The sequence below is a fragment of the Lasiosphaeria miniovina genome, assembly GCF_030549165.1.
Source record: "Lasiosphaeria miniovina strain SMH2392-1A chromosome Unknown B0T26scaffold_1, whole genome shotgun sequence".
NCBI lineage: Eukaryota > Fungi > Ascomycota > Sordariomycetes > Sordariales > Lasiosphaeriaceae > Lasiosphaeria > Lasiosphaeria miniovina.
In genome coordinates this window covers 7,043,056-7,064,537 of record NW_026848220.1, presented here as the reverse complement: position 1 = coordinate 7,064,537, position 21,482 = coordinate 7,043,056, and the positions used below count along the sequence as shown (strand labels likewise).

Sequence of the window (21,482 nt, the reverse complement as noted above, 5' to 3'; positions counted from 1 at the left end):
ACTAGATGCCCAAACGCTAAAGACGGCTTCCGACCACGTCGGAGACCTTGGATGCAAGTCCCAACCCCCCTCAGCTCGCCGAGAGCGTCTGGCCGTCTGGGCACATGCACTCGACGATTTAAATCACCTCAACCACGCAAGCTGAAGATGGAGGCCGCTCAGCCAAATCGGGAGGGTCGCTACTCGCTAGTGACGGATCCCTGTCGCAAATCTCGGCGACCCTAGGTTGGCCTCCGGCGGGAGGGCGGCACACTGGTTTCCAATGTCCCGGCAGGCTGCGTCCCCGGATCTTCCCCAAAAAAAAAAAAACAGCTGAGTAATAACGTTAAACAACCGGATTGATGCTACCGAAAGTTTTGGCTGACAATGGAGTTATATTTTCAAGTTATTTAGCTTCCTTTAGGTAGTAGTTATAACTTACAATCATTATGCCTTGTGCGGACTTCTTATCGCCACAGATCTCCTTCTTCAGGGATCCCAGAATTACCAGATGCAGCCCCTCGGAACCGATCCACGCTGGCCCAATAGCGGGCCATCCACGTGCACTAGACCGGCATTACCATACTTACGCAAGACACATCAGCGGTTGAACAATCGAAGCTGGGTTTAAGGGCTCGGAATCCTCGAGGTTGGGCGAGGCCCCAAGCTTCATTAACGGGCCCTTCTCGCGTACTACCTATCCATACTCTAGGCATACCTATGTTTCAACAAGAAACAATCGTATCGTATCACCAAATTCTGCTGTGCAGCTGTGCAGTCCCTATGCGGTGGCTGGGAAGGGCGAGGAAAACTACCTGCTCAGGCCATCACCGCTCTTCGCTATCTGCGACGGGATACCTACTTCGCATCCGGCCGTGTCTCAGAAGGTCACGCTAGTACGGACACCAATTGGGGCCGGCGCGGCGACACCGGCCAGGATATGCCGGGATAATGCTGGACGAAATCGCGAGGGATGGATGCGTTGCGTGAGCGACCTAATCTACAAAGTGCGATATTTTCCAGCGCCGCCGTGGGGTTTTGCTTTCTAGACGGTCTTCTAGCTGGAGATTGGAGGAAACCACCAACTACAGGAAAGCAAAGTTGTCGGTTATATTACTTCCGTACAGCTTCTTGTTTGTCACATGGAAGTCCCAGTTTAATAAAGTAATGTTTATACCAAATTCTCAATCAAGGATTCAAGGGTGAAGTAGCTGAGCGGGTGAATTGGAAGTTGATGGCCGCTGCTGACGTCAATTGCTATGATACGTAGCAACAAAGGCCGGATATTTCCTTACCTAGACTAAAGTTGTTCTAAGGCTAAAAGTACGGATACAGCTCATACAAACGTGTGTCCTTGATGAAAGATGATCAATCGTCCGAGAGCGCAAGGACTGAGCCAGTAAACGCAAACGGGCTTCGCATCTGCCAAAATTGCTATCTGACACACGTGGTGTGGAAATATATTCAAAAAAACGTTTAGAACGGGCTGGGAGAGATTCCCCGCAGAAGCGGGGTTCTGGAATGTTCAGCCTCGTGCAAAGCAATTGAGCTTAGCCAATCAACGCTCGTCAAGCCACTTGTGGCGAAAACCTTCGAGGACGGCTGACAATTCTCGTTTTCTTGTGCGCTATCGCGACGCGGGTTCAATTTATTATCTACAACCTACCAACACTTGATCTCGGGGCAAAGCTGAGACCGAAGACATCCACGCACAGCGATACCATAAGACGGTCTTTTGCAGTGCGTATACTCTTGCCGAAAGTCTAAACATACCAAAAGGTTCAACTGCAGAGATATTGAGGGCGAAGCGCATCACCGCTCGCAACACTCACAGTCCCCTCGATTCTCACCCCCAATCGATCGAGTCCTCGACCGTTGTTGCCGTCTTCCTCGCACAATACAACATCGCCCCCACCCCTCAAACATCACCCTCCCGTCATCACATTCTCAACACCTCCATAAAACCGAATCACAATCAAAATGGCCAACTTTCTGGCGTCCATCTTCGGCACCGAGCAGGACAAGGTCAACTGCTCCTTCTACTACAAGATCGGAGCGTGCCGCCACGGCGACCGCTGTAGCCGCAAGCACGTGAAGCCTTCATACTCGCAGACTATTCTGATGCCGAACCTGTACCAGAACCCGGCGTTCGATACCAAGAACCGCATGAACGTGTCGCAGCTTCAAAACCATTTCGACGCATTCTACGAGGACATCTGGTGCGAGATGTGCAAGTACGGCGAGCTCGAGGAGCTTGTCGTCTGTGACAACAACAACGACCACTTGATCGGCAACGTGTACGCTCGCTTCAAGTACGAGGACAGCGCTCAGAAAGCCTGTGACGAACTCAACAGCCGCTGGTATGCCGCTCGCCCCATCTATTGCGAGCTAAGCCCTGTCACCGACTTTCGCGAGGCCTGCTGCCGCCTTAACAGCGGCGAGGGCTGCGTCCGTGGTGGCTTCTGCAACTTCATCCACCGCAAGAACCCCTCACCTGAGCTCGACCGGGAGCTCGAGCTCAGCACCAAGAAGTGGCTTAAGTCCCGCCCCCAGTCACGCAGCCCCACCCGCTCCCCGAGCCCCGAGCCCACCCGAAGACGCTTTTAAAGTGAGTTGTATCCCGATTGGGTGGATTATCGCCGTCGCTCCCCATCGCTGAAGAATTCCAGGGAACTCAACTAGTGCAGAAAATGACACGTGCTGGCGACGTTCAGGGACAACTAGGCGCGGGCCACGTTCAGAGAGAGCTAGGCGTTAGCGACGGAAGAAGTATCGCCAACGGAAGAAGTTTGCTCGCCATTAGGTATTGCTAGTGCTTTTGCCTCTACTTGGAACAAGATCTCACCCGAACGTCGACAGGCAACTAGGTGGACACGTGTCCATGTGTCCCCGCTCTACTAGGGATATACTATGAGGAGGAAAGACTGGTGAAAGGAAAAGGCTTGTTGTGCTTTGTATGTTTTTTTATCGGGTTGGGTGGTAAGCATGCTACTGAGAGCCTATGTTGGGATTAGGGGAGGAAAGCAAAATCCGGCCCTTGTCTGAAAGGGAAACAGAAGGACAGATCACGCATCTAAACCGGGTTACTTACACGGAGTTCACGGCGTTTGGGCTTGCGGGACGGACGGGGCTGCGGTGCTCTCATCAATCTTCTGTATCAAAAGCCGAGAACTGTATTAAGCAAAACCGACTTCTCGCTAATTTCGTTACCCAATCTTTTACGTCCCAGAAGAACATGTACCTATCTTCATTACCGGGTGACTTTACTGGGTGATGAACGATGTGAACTTGACTGATCTGAAATAAAATAGAAATAAAAGAATCAATTACCCTTACGGGATTGTCATCCCTTTTATAATATTCATAGCTAGTATATCCCATCCAGCACCGCGGTCCAGTTTAAAACTAAAGAATAAAAGCGTAACAGCATTGTATTATCTAGCAATACCATATTGTAGGACTTCCCACCTTGGTAAAGGCGGGGGATCCTTGTGCCTCGGAACATGTCTCTAGTTTTCTCATAGCTGCTAAGTCGTGGGCCCAGATCCAAATCGCTACGGTAGCGCTTTAGTAATCTTTGATAGTCGGGAGCCCTTGACAGGTGCCGGAAGGCATGATACGAGTTTATCTCGCTCTTGATTCGGAGGTTAGCCGCTGGGCGACATCGCTCTGCGCTCTGGGAGAGGGTTATACGACGTACCTGCTTCGTTTTCGAACACGATTGAAATATCATCATGCTCTCCCGGCAGCTCGGGCAAGTCGAAACAGACAAAGGCAGAGTCGGATGCTTCTTGAGCATTGTCAACCTCGGCGTTGGCCACCTTGGGTAATGGAAACTTGGCATCATCTATCTTCAGCCCAGCTTTACTGCCACCCCTGCTGAACGCTTCAAACACGTCGGTTCCCTTAAGACTGAATCCCATACACTTCCCGTGAGCAAAGTCGTCAAAGAAAGCGAGGAGCTGTGTTGCGCCATCTTGCTGGACAACCTGGATCCGTGTCGCGCCTGCTTCCCACTTTTTGTAAATGGGAACAACCATGCGTCGTCGCGAGATGGCAAAGGCGCAAGCTACCCCGTCGAACAGGACTTTGAACCCCGTGATAGCAGTCTCGAATGCATGGAGGTCTGCAATACTAGGGAACATGAATGTTCGAATCGTTGCGCCTTGCTGCAAGGTTTCTAGGCCCTGACTTAAGGCTTGCGATAGCTCATGTGGAGTCTTTGACTCGGTGACTGCCATCGTTGCATCGCTCTGGGTTTGACGGAAAACCATCATGCAACTGGGGTTACGCACATCGAGCCGCAATTTGAGTTCGCCAGGGGCAACGTTAATCCTGTCGGTGAACGTGCCATCCTTACTTTCATAAACCACCCGTAGCCTGTCGGCAAGAACACATGGTGGACGATTGCCGTCACTGTCATGGTTGATGACCCGAAGCCTCTGCCAGGACAAACTCGAGAAAGCCTTGAGCCCCTTTTGGAGGGCATCGCCGAATCTCTCAGAAAACCAGACCCCATCCAGCTGAACCTCGCAGTAGACTTTTTCGTCGCGATTTAGAGCTGTGCCAATCAGGAGACTGTGCATCCGTAACCTCTCTTGTTCGTCGGCAAAGGACAAGACCATATTTCCCTTCTGTCGACCGTTGTCAAATTTGAGGGAAAGAGCAGGGTCGTTTGCCTCGCTGCGCAAAAACCCAAAGTGTATTGGTACCTGAGGGGTATACATCTGGCTGATACCGCTCAGGGTTTTTGTTTTGGTACCTGTAACAACTGCTATGCGATAGCCTGCGTGATGGTTGCGAGGCCCAGTCGCAGCCCCTTCCCGTATGACACGCTCAAACAAGGCAATATCGCAGTTAGGGGTCGACTCTCGCGGAAACTGCCGCGACTGGGGATCGTTATCGAAGTATTGAAATGCTCGAAGGGTTGATCGGAAAGTGCAGCGCTCATCCTGTCGAGGATAAAGGCTCGAGTTCACTTTGGCGCTGAAGTCGTACATATTCCACAACATTTTATAACTTTGTTGCGAGCATTGGAGAACGAGAATAAGCCCACGCGGCAGCCTGATTTCAAGACTAAGATTGTCTGAGCGCCACCGTACGTCTTCCCACGCTGGGCCTAGGCTTTTGTTCCCTGAGATCCGAAGTTGAACAGATCCGTCTTGACTCGCGACAGCGAACACGATGTCGGGTTGTTTCTGTGGCCTGGTAATCGACAGGATGCAGGGGAAGTAGAGCCTCTGTGAATCTCCCCCCTGTTCCATGAGAATCACGTCGGCAGAGACCCGACCAAAGCAGAAAGAAAGTGAGGAATCGGCCAAAGGCAATGCTTCCAACAGGCGCATGCGAGAAACAGTTTGTTGTGTCTGCGCAAGACCAGAGCTCGACGAGCCCCAAAGAAGCAGGATTGTGTCTTGTGTGACCTGAGGGTATGCAATCCAGATGGATCGATCGATGCTCTGAGGGAGGAATGCCTCCTCGGGAGGCAGAAACCCATTCCTTTTCATTGACATGGCCAGCTTCCGGAGACTGGAAGCCAAAGCAAGTCTGGCATCGTCAACTTCTTCGATTGGGTTTCTGTCGCTACCAAAGATCTCTGGGATAATGTCTTCAGACAGCCAATACGATTTGGCCAAATCGGCGTACGCCTGTTGCTTCGCCAATTCATTATTTTGGCGAGACTCGGAACTGTTTGGTTGTTCTCGGACAGCAGTCTCGAGTGCCATTCGGCCGAACAGGAACCACCATAGAGCTGCTCTGGCGAGCTCAGAGGCTGTGCAAGAAGCCAACGGCCGCACACTCTCTGAGTGAAGGCGAAAAAGCTCAAACAAATGTCGGGTACGGCTAACAAAAGCATCTAGCGCATCATCTGCCACGGCACTGATGACATCATGCAAGTTTGAGGAAGCCCTTTGTGATGTTGGTGACCCGTTATCCCTCTCTGCGGGCTTGACCCCTTGTCGAAGCGCTGCGTACGGGTGATTAAAACTCGAGGCGACTGAGAAAGTAGACGACGGACTCTGATCGAGAGCCGGTGTCATCTTCAGCAGCCTCTCGGGCGAATCTGTCGGTTGATTTAACTGTGGCCTGGTATTATGAGAGGGCGGAACAAGCTGTCTCTCGTTTAAAGATGGCGGAACTGGAGAATATGGCATCTGGAAGGGATCTTTGGTCTGAATCTGTGGGATTTGAGCTGGTCGAATTGCGAGAGTGGGTTGCGGGTAAGATGGCGGAAGAGGCGGCGGTGGTGCAGACGGGGAAACCGGGGATGGCTGTGGTATAAATTGTTGTTGTGAAGACATGGTAAGTCTTGGCGAATTGGTAAAAACACCGCCTACTGTTGGTTCAGGAGTAGAAGGCGAGGGCATTCCCCGGTCCTGGGCCTGTTGTGGGGATGTGCTCCCTGACCGCAAGGCCTGGGAAAATGCCAGTCCCTCGGCTTGCCGCATCTCAGCTTGGTGGACCTCAATAAAAGACCTCCGCCTGTCATCACGGGATACGGCCTGACTGTCGAGATATTTGGTAGGGGCATTCCAGCCCGCCGGTATCTCTGGGTCTGGTGCGTCCGAGATGGACGAGTAGCCCGTCTGCGTGCGCCTCAGCGGGCTGGGGTTGAAGGGGGCTTCGTTCACAAGTGCCTCCGGGTAGGCCTTGCGAGGGCCACTTTCAGCCTCGGTTGGCCGAGCCGGGGCGGTCACGGCGGTAACAACTGGGGGTCTGGCTTTCCTGCGCCTCGAAATCTCGTATGTGGGAACGTCACACTCGTCGCCACCATCGCCAATGATGTCGGGATATGTGTCGACGAATCTTACGACAAGCCCTTTCCGAACCCTAGCCCTGCTCCTCGAATTATGTGATCGTGGTTGGAGAACGGCATCAGGCTGTAGGTTGCTGAGAGTGGGAGTGGAGACGTGAAGCGCGTTTGGATAGCGGGTGGCACTCTTGATGTCGAGCTTGGCAAGCATAGGAGGAGCCGCATGGGCAACTTGCAACTTGTCAGACGGCCCGTGAAGGAAGTCGTTCAAGTCGCCGGGATTGGTGCCTTCGTCCTGTGCGGTTCTCTGGTCACGATCACGATCGCGGTCGCGTCCAAAGAGCTTCCCAATGATTTTACCCCTCCTCGAGCCACGGCCGCCGCCATCATCTTGCGCCCGGGTGCTCAGCGGTTCATTCTCCATTCTTTCGGTCGGTCGTTGCGGACACAGAGAGTGAAGGGGGGCGTCATGAGGTCTCGACACTGGCGAAATTCGGGCTCAGGTCAGGATTCACAGACCAAAAGGGAAGGTTGGCATGTGCCTCCTCTGCTTCCAGCTGCCAAGCCACCGAAGACCGACTGCAGAGTTGCCAATGCCCGTTGCTGTGGGATTGGATGCGCATGTGGCCTGAACAATGCCTAAAACTAAGACTAGTAGATCATGGGAAAGGTTGACTGTTGGTACGAAGTCATTGAGGTGCAGTTGGGGGGCTTGGATGGCGGGCTCAAATATGAAAGTGGCATGTACATGCAATGTGCTGTACATTCAGTCCAGGGACGCAATCCCAGCCTGCTTTGCCTAGGGCGTGTAACGTATCTGGCGGGGCAAGGTCGATCAGCCTCCACCAGGCATTCACAACAGAACTCGAGACGGGATCGATAGCGTGTGTGGCGGCCCCACTGCCTAATAAACGGGAAGGAGGCAGGGCCCTCCTTAGCGCCTAAGTACGAAGTCCTCTGTTAAATACGGTATCTTGCGACTTGCGGACCGCTTGCAGATTGTTGAAGATTTATAGCACATTACCACAAGATCGCATTGTCATGATAGAAGCTGGGTGGAGTGTATGTACAGATTATATAATTATTTATATGTACCTGTAGGGCATAGGAAAGGAGCACAGATCTCCGGGCTGGTTATTTTAGGCATCACCGCTGGCCTCGCCGTGCCTTGGAATAAACGCTGGTGGAAATACCGTTTTGGGAGGAAATGGTCATAAAAACGTATCTCTTCCTTAGACCCGCAGTCCGTCCGCCTCCCTTAGTTCAAAGGTAGATTACTAGCATCGATGAGCCTCTTTCTTTTTGCCGTGCACGACTGTCTATTTTATGTTTAGATCATGTACCTCAGACTTGTTTCAAATCCGACAACTAAGGTACCTAGGTAAGGTATAAATGCACCTACTACGTACCGCATGTGTGTTAAAACTCGTGCTATCTTGGCGATAAATAAGAGAGATCACAAAGGCAAGCTACGGCAGACTCCGTCGCTGAGTTTACCCTAAGAAATATGTCTAAAGTATTGCTTGTGCTTGTACGGATTATGTACTTGTACATTACGACTAACTCGATCCGTTGACACGGGAAACCCAATTCACGGCACCAACCAGGCCTGATACGTATGTCCTTGCTATGTATTTATTCGTACAGTCCTCGCATACCTTACGTTCCAGGTTAGTATTATCCGCCCCTGAAGCTGCTTCGCACTCGGGAGCGGCGCGGGGCTCGTCGGACTGAAGGTCAGCATCCTTCCTTAGTGTGATTATTTGCCATATGAAGTGGCGCTCAGATTTCCCCACGGGTTCTTAATCCCGACCATGGCGTCGTACAGCTGGCTCGTTGCCTTGGTTGTGCCCTAAAATCCTCGGTCAACTATTTTCCATTTTCTATTTTCCTTTAAGAATTTGAAGCTATCTGGTAATCCGACTGCCTTACCTAAGGTACCTATGAGTACGAGTTCGGTTTCTTGGGGTTACCACTGCCCGGGTTCGGACTCAGGGTGCCTAAGGTACCTAGTATCTTACCTACCCTCATTACTGCGTACTTGGATATCTGCTATATGTTGAAAGTGGGCTTAAGAATGGAGACGGCACCCTGTACTGCACCAGAGACTCCCCTCAGATAGGTATATCATAACAACGTGCAAGAGATAGGCGACATAGACATACCCTTCGGATACATAAGCGGCCGTCCACGTCTCTTTGTCTGTATTCCAACGCCGATGGAAAATTTTATTACAAGAGGACTGGGGAAAGGTGTGCCTGGTATGATGACATCGCTGAGTTACACATCAGGTATTGTTCAACCAGATGCTACGAATCGGTCCTCCTTTGCGTTGATAAACTCACGAAACCCGTGGGCTTAGACACCTCCCAAGACTCCCCCGTCTTTTCCGGATTGACCGGAGTTGAGCATGCCGTTACTGCAGCCATTTTTTGGTCGTTTATTTTCCACATGTTTCACAGGAACCCAAGTCTCCGCTTGGGAGCCCTTATTGCGTAGTGGAAACTTCGTACAGAAGGTAGGTGCGGAGTGAATTGCTGGAGCTCACTGGCCGGCCCGCCAACCAGGGCCGCCGAGAAGCCAAGTCTAGATTTCCAACACGTGTGAAGGCCCAAATGAAGTTTACATTGGCTCCCTGCCCAGCATTCTCCTCCGTGAGCAACTTCATCCGCAGGGGTTTGGCGGTACGTTCGGACTCATCCGGAGCTCTCGGGCGGCAGCGCAGCCGAGCAGGGTCCCAATGGAATCCTGCACATCTTGTTCGAACCGATTGACCCATTAGAGTACATACTACGTGGCTAAGCCAGTATTGAAACATCCTGGACAGCTCATCTATCTGGGGTGTTACTTAGCAAGCGATTCCGACGAAGTCGCCCGTTTCACACATGGCTAGGTGACCAAGTGTGGGGGGGTGCGTGAAAGGCGTGGGATTTGGAGCTTGTGCGGGCCCAAATGTACACTTGGCCCCGGTATTTGGGCTAACAAGAAACACAAGTTCGTTGGCAGGTGTCAGGACGGCCCTGGAACCAAAACAAACTGACAATATACATCTATACTGCACATGCATCAGAGAATCCTAAAAGAGACAGCGTGTGAGTAATAACGGCAGGAAGAGACTCACCTCTGTGTTCCACAAAGGTGCGCAAACAGCGTAGCTCCAATGACGGGCCCTCTCGTAATAGTTTAGATGGGCGTAGTGTTGGATGGCGGACCCACGCAACGTCATCTCTAGGGTCCCAATGTGGGTGCCCCCCCTCCATGCCCCGCCCGACTTCGCTGATGATCCCGCTCGTTTTTAGACCTCCCCCAGCCTGGTGAGTGGTGCCTGCCATTTCCTTCACGTAGACCTATTTCCAAAGCGACTTGCGTTGCGCGTCAAGGACCCGGACCCAGACCCAAAAATCCAAACCTCGCTCCTCCTCCTCCTCTAGCCCAACACTCGGTTCTTTAATAGCGTGCTTCCCCTTGGCGGGGCGCATCCAAAACGCCCTCACCTCTATATTCAGTCTTCTCTCTCCAAATTTTGATGTCCCCGCCTTTGTGACAGCTTCGACTTTCGAAATAGACAAGCGCTACGACAGAGAGATCGGCCGACAGGTTGCGTCGGGGAAATCCAAACATGAAAGGACTTGTTCCAGGTCGCCGTCGGGCAACCTCGAATGCCAGTGAGTGGTCGCCCGGGACTTTAAATGTCGTTTATATCCTACAAAGGGCCCTATTTTGAATTTGGCGTATTTAATAGACGGAACGGTCGAGATCCTTCGGCATAAATTGGGAGGCAAGAGACTGGAAAATGTTCCTCCTTGTGTTTGGATATTTGAGGCGCTGACATGTGCTTTCATCCAGGCAGTCGCTCTTCCAACGATGGCTCGCAGCCAGATACGATCGAGGAGGACGTCACGGTAGTTGAAACGGACCAGGGGAACGGTTCGTCAGGCAGGGCGCATTATACTTGCTGCCAGGTACCTGTTGCTAACTACTGCATACAGTCCTGGGGCACATCATTTCCCAGCTGAGGCCCGGCGCCGACCTCAGCAGAGTCGTCCTGCCCACATTCATTCTCGAGCCCCGCAGCATGTTAGAGCGGATAACCAAGTATGCCATGCCCAGGAAGCACAATGCCCGCTTCGAATCTCCAACACCAACACTGCGAGCATGGCATGGCTAACATCCCACGCGCAGCTTTATGTGTCATCCCGAAATGCTTTTGCCAATCCCAAAGATCGATGATCCTGTCCAAAGATTTGTCTCAGTGGTCAAGTTCTACCTGAGTGGTTGGCATATTCGTCCTCCGTGAGATCCGACCTTCTTTTGCCGTCGTTGCTAAGCAGTATGCTGATGTCGCTCTAGAGGGGTCAAAAAGCCACTGAATCCCATCCTGGGCGAGATATTCACCTGTTACTGGGATTTCCCTGACAAAACAAGGGCCTACTACGTCTCCGAACAAACCTCGCATCACCCGCCAAAGTCGAGCTATTTCTACATGGTCCCGGACCACCATATTAGGGTCGACGGGACGCTTAAGCCTAGGAGCAAGTTCTTGGGGAATTCTGCTGCCAGCTTGATGGAAGGGACAGCGATCTTAACTCTCTTGAATAGGGGTAAGAACCCGGCAAAGGGAGAACGATAGTGAGTCAAGCAGCTCCAAAATGCATGACTCGGTAACTAAACAGATACAGCATTCTCACTCAGCCCAACATGTACGCAAGGGGGATCTTGTTTGGGAAAATGAAGTACGAGCTTGGAGACCACAGTTTTGTGCGGTGCCCCGAGTTGGGCTTGGTTGCCGATATCGATTTCAAGACGAAAGGCTGGGTTAGCGGGACCTACAACGCCATTGGGGGGAATATCAAAGACGAAAAGACGGGCGAGATCCTCTACGAGCTTTCAGGCCTGTGGAACGAGGAGATGTTCATTAGAGACATCAAGGTAAGCAAGCCTTAGCTGACGTCATAGCGTAGGATATGGCTGACAAAGGTATCAAAGACGGGGCATAAAGAGATGTTTTTTAATGCCCTACGAGCGAAGCATTCCCCGCCTCTATGCCGGCCGCTCGAGGAGCAGGACGACAGGGAATCGCAGAAGCTGTGGGCCAAGACGGCGCAAGCCGTCAAGGATAGGAACCACGAATTGGCTACCGATGAGAAAACCAAGGTCGAGGACATGCAGCGGGAGGAGGCTGCCAAAAGAGCCCAGGACGGGGTCGAATGGCGCCCACGGCTGTTTAGGATGGTTAGAGGGGGTCCCAATGGCCCGGAAGAAGGCGAGGAAGATCTCGAGTGGATAATCAGCGCACAAATGTTTGACGCCCCGGACCCCATCTTTCCCCCTCATGTCTATGCTTTTCGACTGCATGCTAATCTGCATATTCAGAGATGGAGCGACGCCCGAAAAACAGGTAGCACAAATCATGGCTATCTACCCTATTGTCAAAGGCCAGAAATGGGAAAATCCAATGGTGATACCCTCCAGGGGCTCCATGTCCAGACCCACCAGCAGCTCCGCGAGCGTGCCTCGAAAGGGCAGTTTCAGCCAGGGCGATGGCGACCTGATAGACTTTGGCCAACGAGACTCGTCGTCCACTGGGCAGAAACAAGCACCGCCTCCACTTGATCCTTCTCACAGGAGCACAACCGAGATCCAGACACTACTCTCAGCTACGGGTCGAACGGACGCTCACGGCGGCGGCCCTCTCATCGATTTCCACGAAGATCTGAAGAGCAGCTTGCCGGCCGACCTGAAAAGGACGGACACGGATGAGTCAAACGACGAGTTTGTCGACGCTCAGGGATAGGTTCTGTTGAGAGCAGCTGGGTAGCTCCCATCGATTCACAGTTCTGTCGCATGGAATTGGCGGGGATGCCTATAAAAACGGAGCATTTGGGGGAAATAGGGGGGGTAAAGGAGGGGGAGGTGAGAAGGAAACAACAATGGATAGTTCAATTAACGGTTTAGGTCCCAGCTAGCTGTTTTTGCGAAATTATTTTGACGACGACTACGGCCGTGTTAGTGTTGCTAGGTAAAGGGGGGCCGTTGGCATGGATGATACCTCGGTAGCTGCATTTCACTCTCTCCTCTCCCTCTACATGCCCGCCCGGTCTCTTACGTGTGTTTGCGTTACGGATAGGTTTCTAGTAGCCTTACCCTCTTGTACATACGAGAAAGGATGCCCTTGTAGATCTGATGAATGTATACAGTAAGCACTTGTATCACAGTACTACAACTTGGAAGAATAAAATGAATCAAGCTATAGTACCATGTGTTGTACATACTGTGTTAGACATTTTACCTACGAAGCATTGCATGGACTAGCACTCCGAAGTATGCACATTCGTGGTGTGTCTATGGATCACCCATTTCCGCCAAAAATAAACTTCTCTCATTTTGTTCTTATTACCATTCCTCTTGTAACCAGAACAGCTCTGACACCTGCATGCAGCTTTTGCCGGCCGGGCCCGGGTTTTGTGCCCTACTTACCGACTAACGCCCCCGGTCTGTCGGTGCTGGTACATTGTGTCGGTGTGTTGTTTTGCGTTGCGAAGGCAAGGAAAGAGACTATGCATAGCAGATGGGAAGTCCACGTGGGCTGTTTCATTCGTCGTCGTCTCTTGTTCTTGGCTTGCTGGCCTGCCTTGCCTGTAGACGAGAGCGATGTCGCATGCATGCAAACAGCCCCTGGTCAGTCAATTGTTCAGTCGAGTGATTGAATGACCGACTTTGATGACATGGCAAGCCCTCCCTCCACCGCAACGCTTTTTGGTTATTTGCGTCATATTTTTTTGTTGTGTGTGTTATGGTTTACTCAAGCCTGTGGTTTGTTTTGTGTTGTAGAATTGTATTGAGAAAATTACTATCTTCGTCTATTTGAGTGTAGGCGTGAGAAAAGGACGAGGAGACCACGCCAGGGTGTAGAGCGAATTTGGGGTTGTTTTAGATTTAATCCAATTTTATCCAAGTAGAGTGCTGTGTTATTATTACCATGGTGACTTATTATCTCCTCTATCCGGTATCTCTCTGCCTGCCTGCCGCCTGTGCTCTGCTGGTACCTAACCGTAAAATATTATCTCTCTCCCTAGTCCATTACACTCGAAGATCATCATAAACCCCACACCTTGTACATCTCCTGCAGCGTCTCGCGGGCGTGCGTCATGGGGAAGTCGTGGCCGCCCGGAACGTGAAGCCAGTAGGCGTGGTCGCGCCCGCCCAGCAGCGGCAGCCCGTCCTCGGCGTACTGGTGCGGGTCGATGATCTCGTCGGCGTCTCCCAGGATCACGGCCGTGCTGCCCTGCGGGCGCAGGCCGAGCTTCCTCCACGCCGCCTCCTGGCCGACGAGCGGGGCGTCGCGGATGCTGCCGATGAAGGCGGGCACGAAGCCGGCGTGGTAGCTGACCATCCACTGCACGTAGCGCAGGACGCGGCGGTTGAGCGGGTCGAGCTCGGCGCCAGCGTCGGGCAGGTCGGCAGCCTCGGCGAGGGCCGCAGAGACGGGGTCGGCCGTGCCGGTGTCGGCTTTGCGCTTGCTGCTCGCGGCAATTGGTCGCCGCAGACGGCGCTTCGTGATAGCGGCCAGCAGGCGCGAGGGGATCAGAGGCGTGGTGAAGACGAAGCGCGTCACGAGGCCGAACGACTCGGGGCGGATCAGCCCGGCCGGGGCGAGCAGCACAAGCGACGACACCAGGTCCGGAAATGTAGCGGCGAAGTGGACTGCGACACCCCCGCCGAGGCTGTAACCGACCAGCTTGAAGGCCGAGGCGCCCGTCCAGGGCAGAGGCGAAGAGGCCAGCGCCAACAGCGCCTGGGTGACATACAGGCGCTGGTCATGCGGGAGATCGCCGACGCCGTCCGAGAAGCCGCGGCCAAAGAGGTCCTGTTACGTCTGTGTTAGAGGCTGTAGCAAGCAAAGGGCAGGAAAGACATTAACCCACAAACATCATGACTCGGCATCCCTTCTCGTCCACCAGGGCGTGGGCAAGCTTGCCCAGAGTCTGACACGATGTGCTGATGCCGTGGATGAACAGGACCTTGGCGCCCGACTCGGGACCCCATTCATAGACGCGGATGGAGCCATACTAGGTTAGACATATCAGCTCGGCCAAGATATATTCGCCGTACCTATCTATATTGTACCATATCACAATGTAAAATAAGCATACCGGTGTCTCTACGTCCCGCGCGCCTGGGAAGGCGTCGGGCGTGTACTCGAGCGTCTCGAGTTCGCTCTTAGACAGGCGCGGAATGACAGTGCTGAGTGGGCTGGGGATGATCTTGGGGCGCGTCGGCCACAGGGCACTGCGGAGAAGAGGCAGCAACGCGCTCACTGCCGCGACGGTGCCTGCTATCGCGATGGGTAGGCTTGCTCCCCGGCCGAACCAGGAGGCGAGGGAACCCATGGCCCAGCAAGACTGGATTTATTTCGGCTCGGCCTATTTATGGCGTGCGTGCGGGTGACTCGGACTAGGCATCAACCTGGGAATGTGAAGAGCGATACTGTATCGAGTACCGAGTAGCTGGGCTGCGAGTATCCGTATCTACAATCACCTCTGATGAGGGGAGAGTCGAAAATCGTAGAAGCACAGCAACGAGAAGGAGTGGCTGGCTTTTTCTTTAGCACAGGGAAACAAACAACAAACGATGAAATAAGTAAGATGCGTAAGATAAGAGAGCGAGATGGATGGAATGTGAGCCGACAGCGTGATGCCGTGATGAACGTGATTTGTCTGGCATTTCAGTTCGAGGTAGCCAACCGTCCTCAGCTTAGCCCTACCTAACCCAAGGTAGGTAAGGTATCTGTCTGCCTGGGGCGGCGCAGGCAGCTCCCTGTTTCGGGTTGTACAATACATACGAACAGTACCTATGGGCAGCGCAGCGCCTCATAGGCGCCGTGCCGGTGTGGCGGGAGCGCCGGCACGTGGCACCCTCCCGTTTCCGTTTCCATGAATGAATGACCCGTTTTCCGCGACCTGGGTGCCTGCCTGAGGACGTCATGTGGGGTTATGGAAGACACAGGCACAGTAATAGTTACCTGACTAACTTGGTGAGACCTTTCTAAAGGGACACGCCGGGGAGGTGTGAATTAAATTCCCGCCGCCTTGTTGACGGACATTGGGATCCGCACCAATCTTGATTACAGTGAAGGGAGAAACAAACCTATCCATGCACAGCCCAGCGCGAACCAACGTCACTGAACAAGAGGGCCGACCGCAAACAGGGCCAACCACACCTCGACGCCCAGTGTGGCCGCATCCGGCACTTTCACATGCATTTCGACCCCTTGTCAAATACACTCTCGATTATCTATTCTTCTTTTGTTTTTTGAATACCGAAAGCAGACTCGCCGCTCCCCATGATCTTGCCAAATTTGTGTACCGTCGGGTTAGGGTTAGGGTTAGTGCATCATATTTGTCGAGCCACAGGCGGTGAAAGCATAAAGTATCAAATCTACAATACCCTCAGCTGGGGATTTGGGCTGTACTCCTTTATTGCATTGTCTATAAATAGTGACTTGTAGCAAGGAACGAGCCACTTCCCAGCCGGGAGAAGAAAAAGAGGATCAAGGGCTCGAACTAAAGGGTAAACCGAACACCATTTGACTAGATCACACAAGCATATCCTTGCATAGTTATTGTGATACCGGCTAGTTTGCTGAAAATAGGAATCAGAGTTGGGGTTATATTTTTACTTGATACCTGTCCCCTTCGAACCCAATGACTATTCACCTAAACCTCTTATGGAGTTCTGGTCAAGGCCAAGAGGGTTGGAAACAATGGAGAAAGAAACCCCAGCGGTACTGTTTCGTCAAGGTCATTCACTGTTGACCAGCAGAAACTCAAGCCAGGGGCAAAGAAAGATACATGTAAATGACAACATCGATATCGCCAGCAAGAAGGGGTATTATACAACGACATACAGGCTCGATACGACTTCTGCAAAGAAAATAGGTACTAGAAAGAGAAAAGGCAAAATGAAAAAAAAGCGAAGAAGAAAAAGAGAAAAGCACCAAGTGGCCTGGTATCCCGTCAGTAGTGATGATTGCGCTCAAGCGCCGCTTGAGCTCCTTCATGCCAGTGTCCCTCGTTGCAGACACCTTGCAAACACCCGCTTGCCAATATGCAAAAGATTTTAGCCCAAAAACCGCCCATAGAAGTATTTCAACACGTAGACCATTTGTTTTAAAGAAAGCCCCGCCTTCTATTCCTGTTCTGTATGTTTCTCCGGCAAAGTCACAGACTCCGGGGGGGTCGCCGTCGCCGTCACCGTCTCGGTATGGCGGGAGCTCTCCATCAGATTCTGATGGGCCTCAATGCCGTGTTGGGGAGCAATTACCGCACCGTCCTCCTTCTGTTCCCTGTCGGCAGGCGTCCAGGCAAGATAATCACGGCGAACCTATACGGTAAATTTGTCAGTAACTAAGGCTATTAATCGATAGAACCACATAGAGTCCATACCTCAACATAGTCGTAAGCAAATTCACCGTGCTGGTCATCGTCCATGCCGAGTAGCTCGGCCTCGGACGAGGCCCGGAGATGCAGACCGGGAACGAGATCGATGAGCTTGGCGATGAAGGCGGACATGACGAAAGAGTAACCAACCGCGGCGAGGATATATGCAATTTGAACATAAAGCTGCCGGTAGTTCTGGTTAAGGAAACCCCCATTGACGAGGCCTGTGTTGACACCGTCCAAGCCAATGATGTAGTCGGCTGCGAAGAAGGCATTAAAAATGAGACCGACTATCCCTCCCACTCCGTGTTCAGCGAGAATGTCGAGGGCGTCGTCGACGCCAACCAGAAACTTGATCTTGGTGCTAAAATTGCAGGCGATGCCGGTAACAACACCAAGAAGAATGCTGGCCCATGGTGTAATGAAGCCCGACGCGGGAGTAGCAGCGACGAGGCCCGAAATGGTACCAGAGCACCAGCCGACAAGCGACCACTTTTTTGCCAGACGGTAATCCAGAAGGCACCAAGTCATGGCGGCGAACATGGCCGTTAGGCACGAGTTCCAGCACGCCATGACGGCACGGAGGTTGGCGCCAAAGGCTGAGCCGCCATTGAAGCCCAACCAACCGAACCACAGGAGAATGGTGCCGAGTGTGATGAGGGAGATATTGTGCGGGCGGAAGTTAAGCATCATCTTTTCGTTGCGCCGGCCGAGCACCCACGAGTACGCAAATGCTGATACACCGGACCCAATCTCGACTGGACCGCCGCCGGCATAGTCCAGCACCCCGTACTTGAACCCCCAGCCGTTGACATTCCACGCCCAGCATGCGATAGGGCAGTATACCAGGGTTGCCCAAAAGAAAGTGAACACCATGGCTGGGACGACGCGGCCGCGCTCAGCGGTGGCGCCGACGACGAGGGCTGCCGTAACGGCACAGAATTGCATCTAGCAGGAGCAGGCCGTTAGTCAACCAACGGCCTGGCAAGATGAGGCGAGAGAAAAGAAGGCACAATCTTTTATCTCACCTGATAGAAAGAATACAGGAGCTCTGGGATGAGGGGCGAACCGGGCGATGGCTTGCCTAGCGTATTCCTCAAGCCGAAGTGGTGGAGATTTCCGATGAAGCCGTTCGTAGCGGTGCTGCTGAGGGCGAGGGAGTAGCCCCAGAAGTACCACTGGAAGACAACAACGCTGAACGACATCATTACTACCCAGATAAGGGACAAGGCCGACTTTCGACGAGCAAGACCCGAGTAGAGGAAGGCAATGCCGGGAACCATGATCAGCACCATGCACGAGGCAATGATGATGAAGGCCTGGTCACCCGACTGGAACCACTGGTTGAGGTTCTCGGTGGCTGGTAGCGCGTGTCAATCTCGGCGCCAGTGATCATTGTCATTCTGCATGCCTCGGTAGGACTATGCCCGGGCCGCGCAGGAAGAGGGGGGAGGAACTGCGGCTCACCGGAATTACCGCCATTATTCTCGTCGGTGCCATTGAACTCGGCAGGTGCGCCAATCCACGAGTAAGACATGGCCGACGTCGGCAGTGCCGACCGATGTGCTGCGGGGGAAAGACTCTATGCCTCAGAGGTGGAGGGGGGCCGTGTGGGTGCTTGGCGGAGAGAGACGGCGAGGGTAAGGGCGGACTAAGGAGACGGACTAAGGAGACGGACTTGGGAGCGTCAAAGTGTTGTTGGTGTTCATCAAGGAAAGGGACGAAACCGTAACGGAGCCGTTGCGAGCGCAGGTCCGTCGTCCGAGGGTCGGGGTTTATAGGCTCGTGGCTCGAGATTCGAGGTTAGGAATTGGGCGGATGGCGGACGACGGAGGGGGGGCACGACACTGGGCGCGCTGAGGCAGGAGACTTGGCTGGGTTTGGTGGGCCAGGGAGCAAGGCCGAGGGTGGGACAGAAGATATATAATTTCATCTTAGGCTAGGAGAGCGTGGGACGTCTCCATAGCTTAGTATGCGCGCGTCTTTGTAGTGGTTTTATTCTATTACTAGCTACCGTGACAAGAGAGTGGGGAGGAGCAAGCGACTCTGACGCATGTGGTAGGCACCGCGCTACACACACATCCTAGTAAGGAAAGCACGTCCAGGAGGAGCGCCGGTTAGGCAGTGCAGAAAACCGCCTAGCGCAGTTGGTCCCACCACCCCTATCTCGGATCATCATGCTGGTCCTTAGGGTATCTACCCGTTTCGATTGGGTGGACCCGACGCGGGAAATATCTGTTGATGTTCGAGGGCGAGGGAGCGAGTTCTGGGCCTTCTATCGACAGGCTTGCGGTACCGGGATAGCTTGACGACAATCGACCTCCCCGAGTCTCCACTCAAGTATGGGTGGACCCCCGCTCTCGGGGTTGTCCACCCACTTTCGAGACGCTCTGCAGCTGTGCTAGGGAGTCTGCAGCAGGTGTGGACGGGACAGTTGGACTTCTATCCGGTCCGCCACCACGGTCAGTTGCTGGGAAGCCAGGCTGCATGACTGACTTGCCCTGTCTTGGTCGGTCTGGGGGAAATTACACCCCTCTCTGCAGAGCCGCCGGGCTAGGACAAACAGAGATCGGACGACACCAAGTACCGGAGGAATGATATGTGATACCGGACCATAACACGCTGTATGTCGTACATTGAGCGCACGCTCCAAAAGCGAGACTGGCTCTTCTCTGCAGAGAAATCTGACTGACTTTCAAGGCCGTTCTGCGGCGCTTCGCACCCTCTCTCCAGACATTGACGATCGATCGATGATCGAAAGACGGCATACGAGCTTCGTCATTGGCTGTCGTTTATGTTGGCCATCCGGATGAGGCGAAAGAAAAATTAGCGCATCCAGCTGCCGCTCAAACTCCCAAGCCGGTGCGGTGGCTTGCCCCACTGCCGGGGGACGGGAGCGCCGCATTGGGTTGATCGTGTGAGTAAGTTCCCGAACCCCCACGATTGGAAAAACGAACAGGTTTACGGCGAACCACCTCTGGACCGGCATCTCTACGGCACGGACATGCTCACGCGGAAAAATAAGTTTGCGATGTAGCAACACTTCAATTCTTCAGTTTATAAAATCAAAAGTCTCGTAGATTGACTTCGGCGTTGGCGGAAACTACCCGAACCAAAGTACCGGAAGACCCGATCCTGAGAGTGTTGTCGAGGTTGGCACATGGAGAGATTCACGGATCCGTAAGGCGTTCGGACTGATCCTTGAACTAGTAACCAGTAACAAGGCGGCGTGCGGCGGTGTGAGAGAGTGAGACAATACAAATTGTGAGACGGCTTCCAAGCTTTGTATGAACGACGCCGTAACTTCATATCTTTGACAACGAATAAGACAACGCACTCATGTATCCTGTACTGTAAAAGAGCAACAAGGGCGCAATCTTCGGGCATGGCTAAACTGTCGAAGTACTGCATGTCTCTATTGAAGCATTGATCCCCTAAGAACCTTGGCGTAGTGATAGGGCATTTTCCACCCCAAAAAGGTTGTTCCAAGACCGAGGCTGATTGCCCTTGGCTTCTTGGCTTGTGGTCTTTTGGGGACCTTATCGCTGAGTTAGCTGTCTTGCCTCATCTTGGCAGATGTCGCTCCAGCTGCAACCTTGGTAGGCGCGAAGCTTGTTCTCGCTGAAAGGATTTTTTATCTTACCAGCAGATAAACAAGGACCTTGTGATTCGATGTCGTGCCGGCCCCAACGTCACGTCAGACCATCGCTCTCCCCGAACACGCAGGGACGCATGCAAAAAGAAAAATTTCACGCGTTTGGCCGTCTTGGCTCGAAAGGACGTGAATTTCTCTCTTCTTTTCTTTTGATCATACCATCATTCTTTTTTTCAGCTGGGTACCCGTAAAATAAGCACCTTGTCAGCAAAAAGGAAAATCACCCTCGCCCCTGGTGGTGTTTTTCTCAGGGGGCCCAGGGGCAGCCAATTGGAGGGCGTGGGGAGTGCATTCTTCTTAGCAAATCGTTTGTCCTGCCAAAGCGAAAACGTTAGCAACGGCGTCTAGAAAGGGCAGGAACACTGCCTACCCACTTCGCTAGTCGTACAAATCAGATGGATCTGTTCTCCGCTTCTTCTAGAAAAGACCCTCCTTACGTCTTCGAGGCGCGCGTCATCCGCCCCTGGGAATGATGTCTCTTAGCTCACTCTGTTATTCATTGGTGCGTTGTTTTATTCTTGTTATTGTTTGTTTATTTCCGCAACGAGGGAGAACTCGGAGGAACTCTCAAGCCGTCGAGGTCTTGGATACCATCACCAAGTGTGTTGGCTACGGAATTCAAAGATATCACCGTTCGTTTTCAATAATGTCACTC

The 21,482-nt window shown here is 52.9% G+C and overlaps 6 protein-coding genes across 6 annotated transcripts; 3 read left to right on the top strand and 3 right to left on the bottom strand.

The window, feature by feature from the left end:
• Positions 1-1,542: 1,542 nt before the first annotated feature.
• B0T26DRAFT_91802 (uncharacterized protein) lies at positions 1,543-2,836 on the top strand. Its single transcript, XM_060448152.1, has 3 exons — positions 1,543-1,719; positions 1,781-2,587; positions 2,694-2,836. The coding sequence occupies exon 2, from the start codon at positions 1,960-1,962 to the stop codon at positions 2,584-2,586; it is 627 nt and encodes a 208-aa protein (XP_060303889.1). The 5' UTR covers positions 1,543-1,719; positions 1,781-1,959; the 3' UTR covers position 2,587; positions 2,694-2,836.
• A 697-nt stretch (positions 2,837-3,533) lies between these two features.
• On the bottom strand, positions 3,534-7,157 carry B0T26DRAFT_631039 (uncharacterized protein; the record flags this gene model as incomplete). The annotated part of the gene is made up of 2 exons (XM_060436310.1): positions 3,534-3,613; positions 3,680-7,157. The coding sequence occupies 2 exons, from the start codon at positions 7,155-7,157 to the stop codon at positions 3,534-3,536; spliced, it is 3,558 nt and encodes a 1,185-aa protein (XP_060303888.1).
• A 2,754-nt stretch (positions 7,158-9,911) lies between these two features.
• Positions 9,912-12,982, top strand: B0T26DRAFT_690517 (Oxysterol-binding protein). The gene is made up of 10 exons (XM_060441082.1): positions 9,912-9,974; positions 10,033-10,398; positions 10,476-10,511; positions 10,580-10,660; positions 10,723-10,828; positions 10,916-11,026; positions 11,084-11,362; positions 11,413-11,662; positions 11,720-12,033; positions 12,107-12,982. Exons 2-10 carry the CDS (start codon positions 10,353-10,355, stop codon positions 12,525-12,527), a joined length of 1,644 nt encoding a protein of 547 aa, XP_060303887.1. The 5' UTR covers positions 9,912-9,974; positions 10,033-10,352; the 3' UTR covers positions 12,528-12,982.
• B0T26DRAFT_690504 (uncharacterized protein) lies at positions 12,983-13,547 on the top strand (the record flags this gene model as incomplete). The annotated part of the gene is made up of 1 exon (XM_060441081.1): positions 12,983-13,547. A coding segment is annotated over exon 1 (446 nt), but the record flags the coding sequence as incomplete, so codon positions are not given.
• A 282-nt stretch (positions 13,548-13,829) lies between these two features.
• B0T26DRAFT_635079 (Alpha/Beta hydrolase protein) lies at positions 13,830-15,123 on the bottom strand (the record flags this gene model as incomplete). The annotated part of the gene is made up of 3 exons (XM_060436687.1): positions 13,830-14,600; positions 14,659-14,802; positions 14,887-15,123. 3 exons carry the CDS (start codon positions 15,121-15,123, stop codon positions 13,830-13,832), a joined length of 1,152 nt encoding a protein of 383 aa, XP_060303885.1.
• Positions 15,124-16,921: 1,798 nt separating this feature from the next.
• B0T26DRAFT_671210 (ammonium transporter MEP1, variant) lies at positions 16,922-18,709 on the bottom strand (the record flags this gene model as incomplete). Its single annotated transcript, XM_060439292.1, has 4 exons — positions 16,922-17,116; positions 17,179-18,120; positions 18,201-18,532; positions 18,640-18,709. 4 exons carry the CDS (start codon positions 18,707-18,709, stop codon positions 16,922-16,924), a joined length of 1,539 nt encoding a protein of 512 aa, XP_060303884.1.
• Between the last annotated feature and the right edge of the window lie 2,773 nt (positions 18,710-21,482).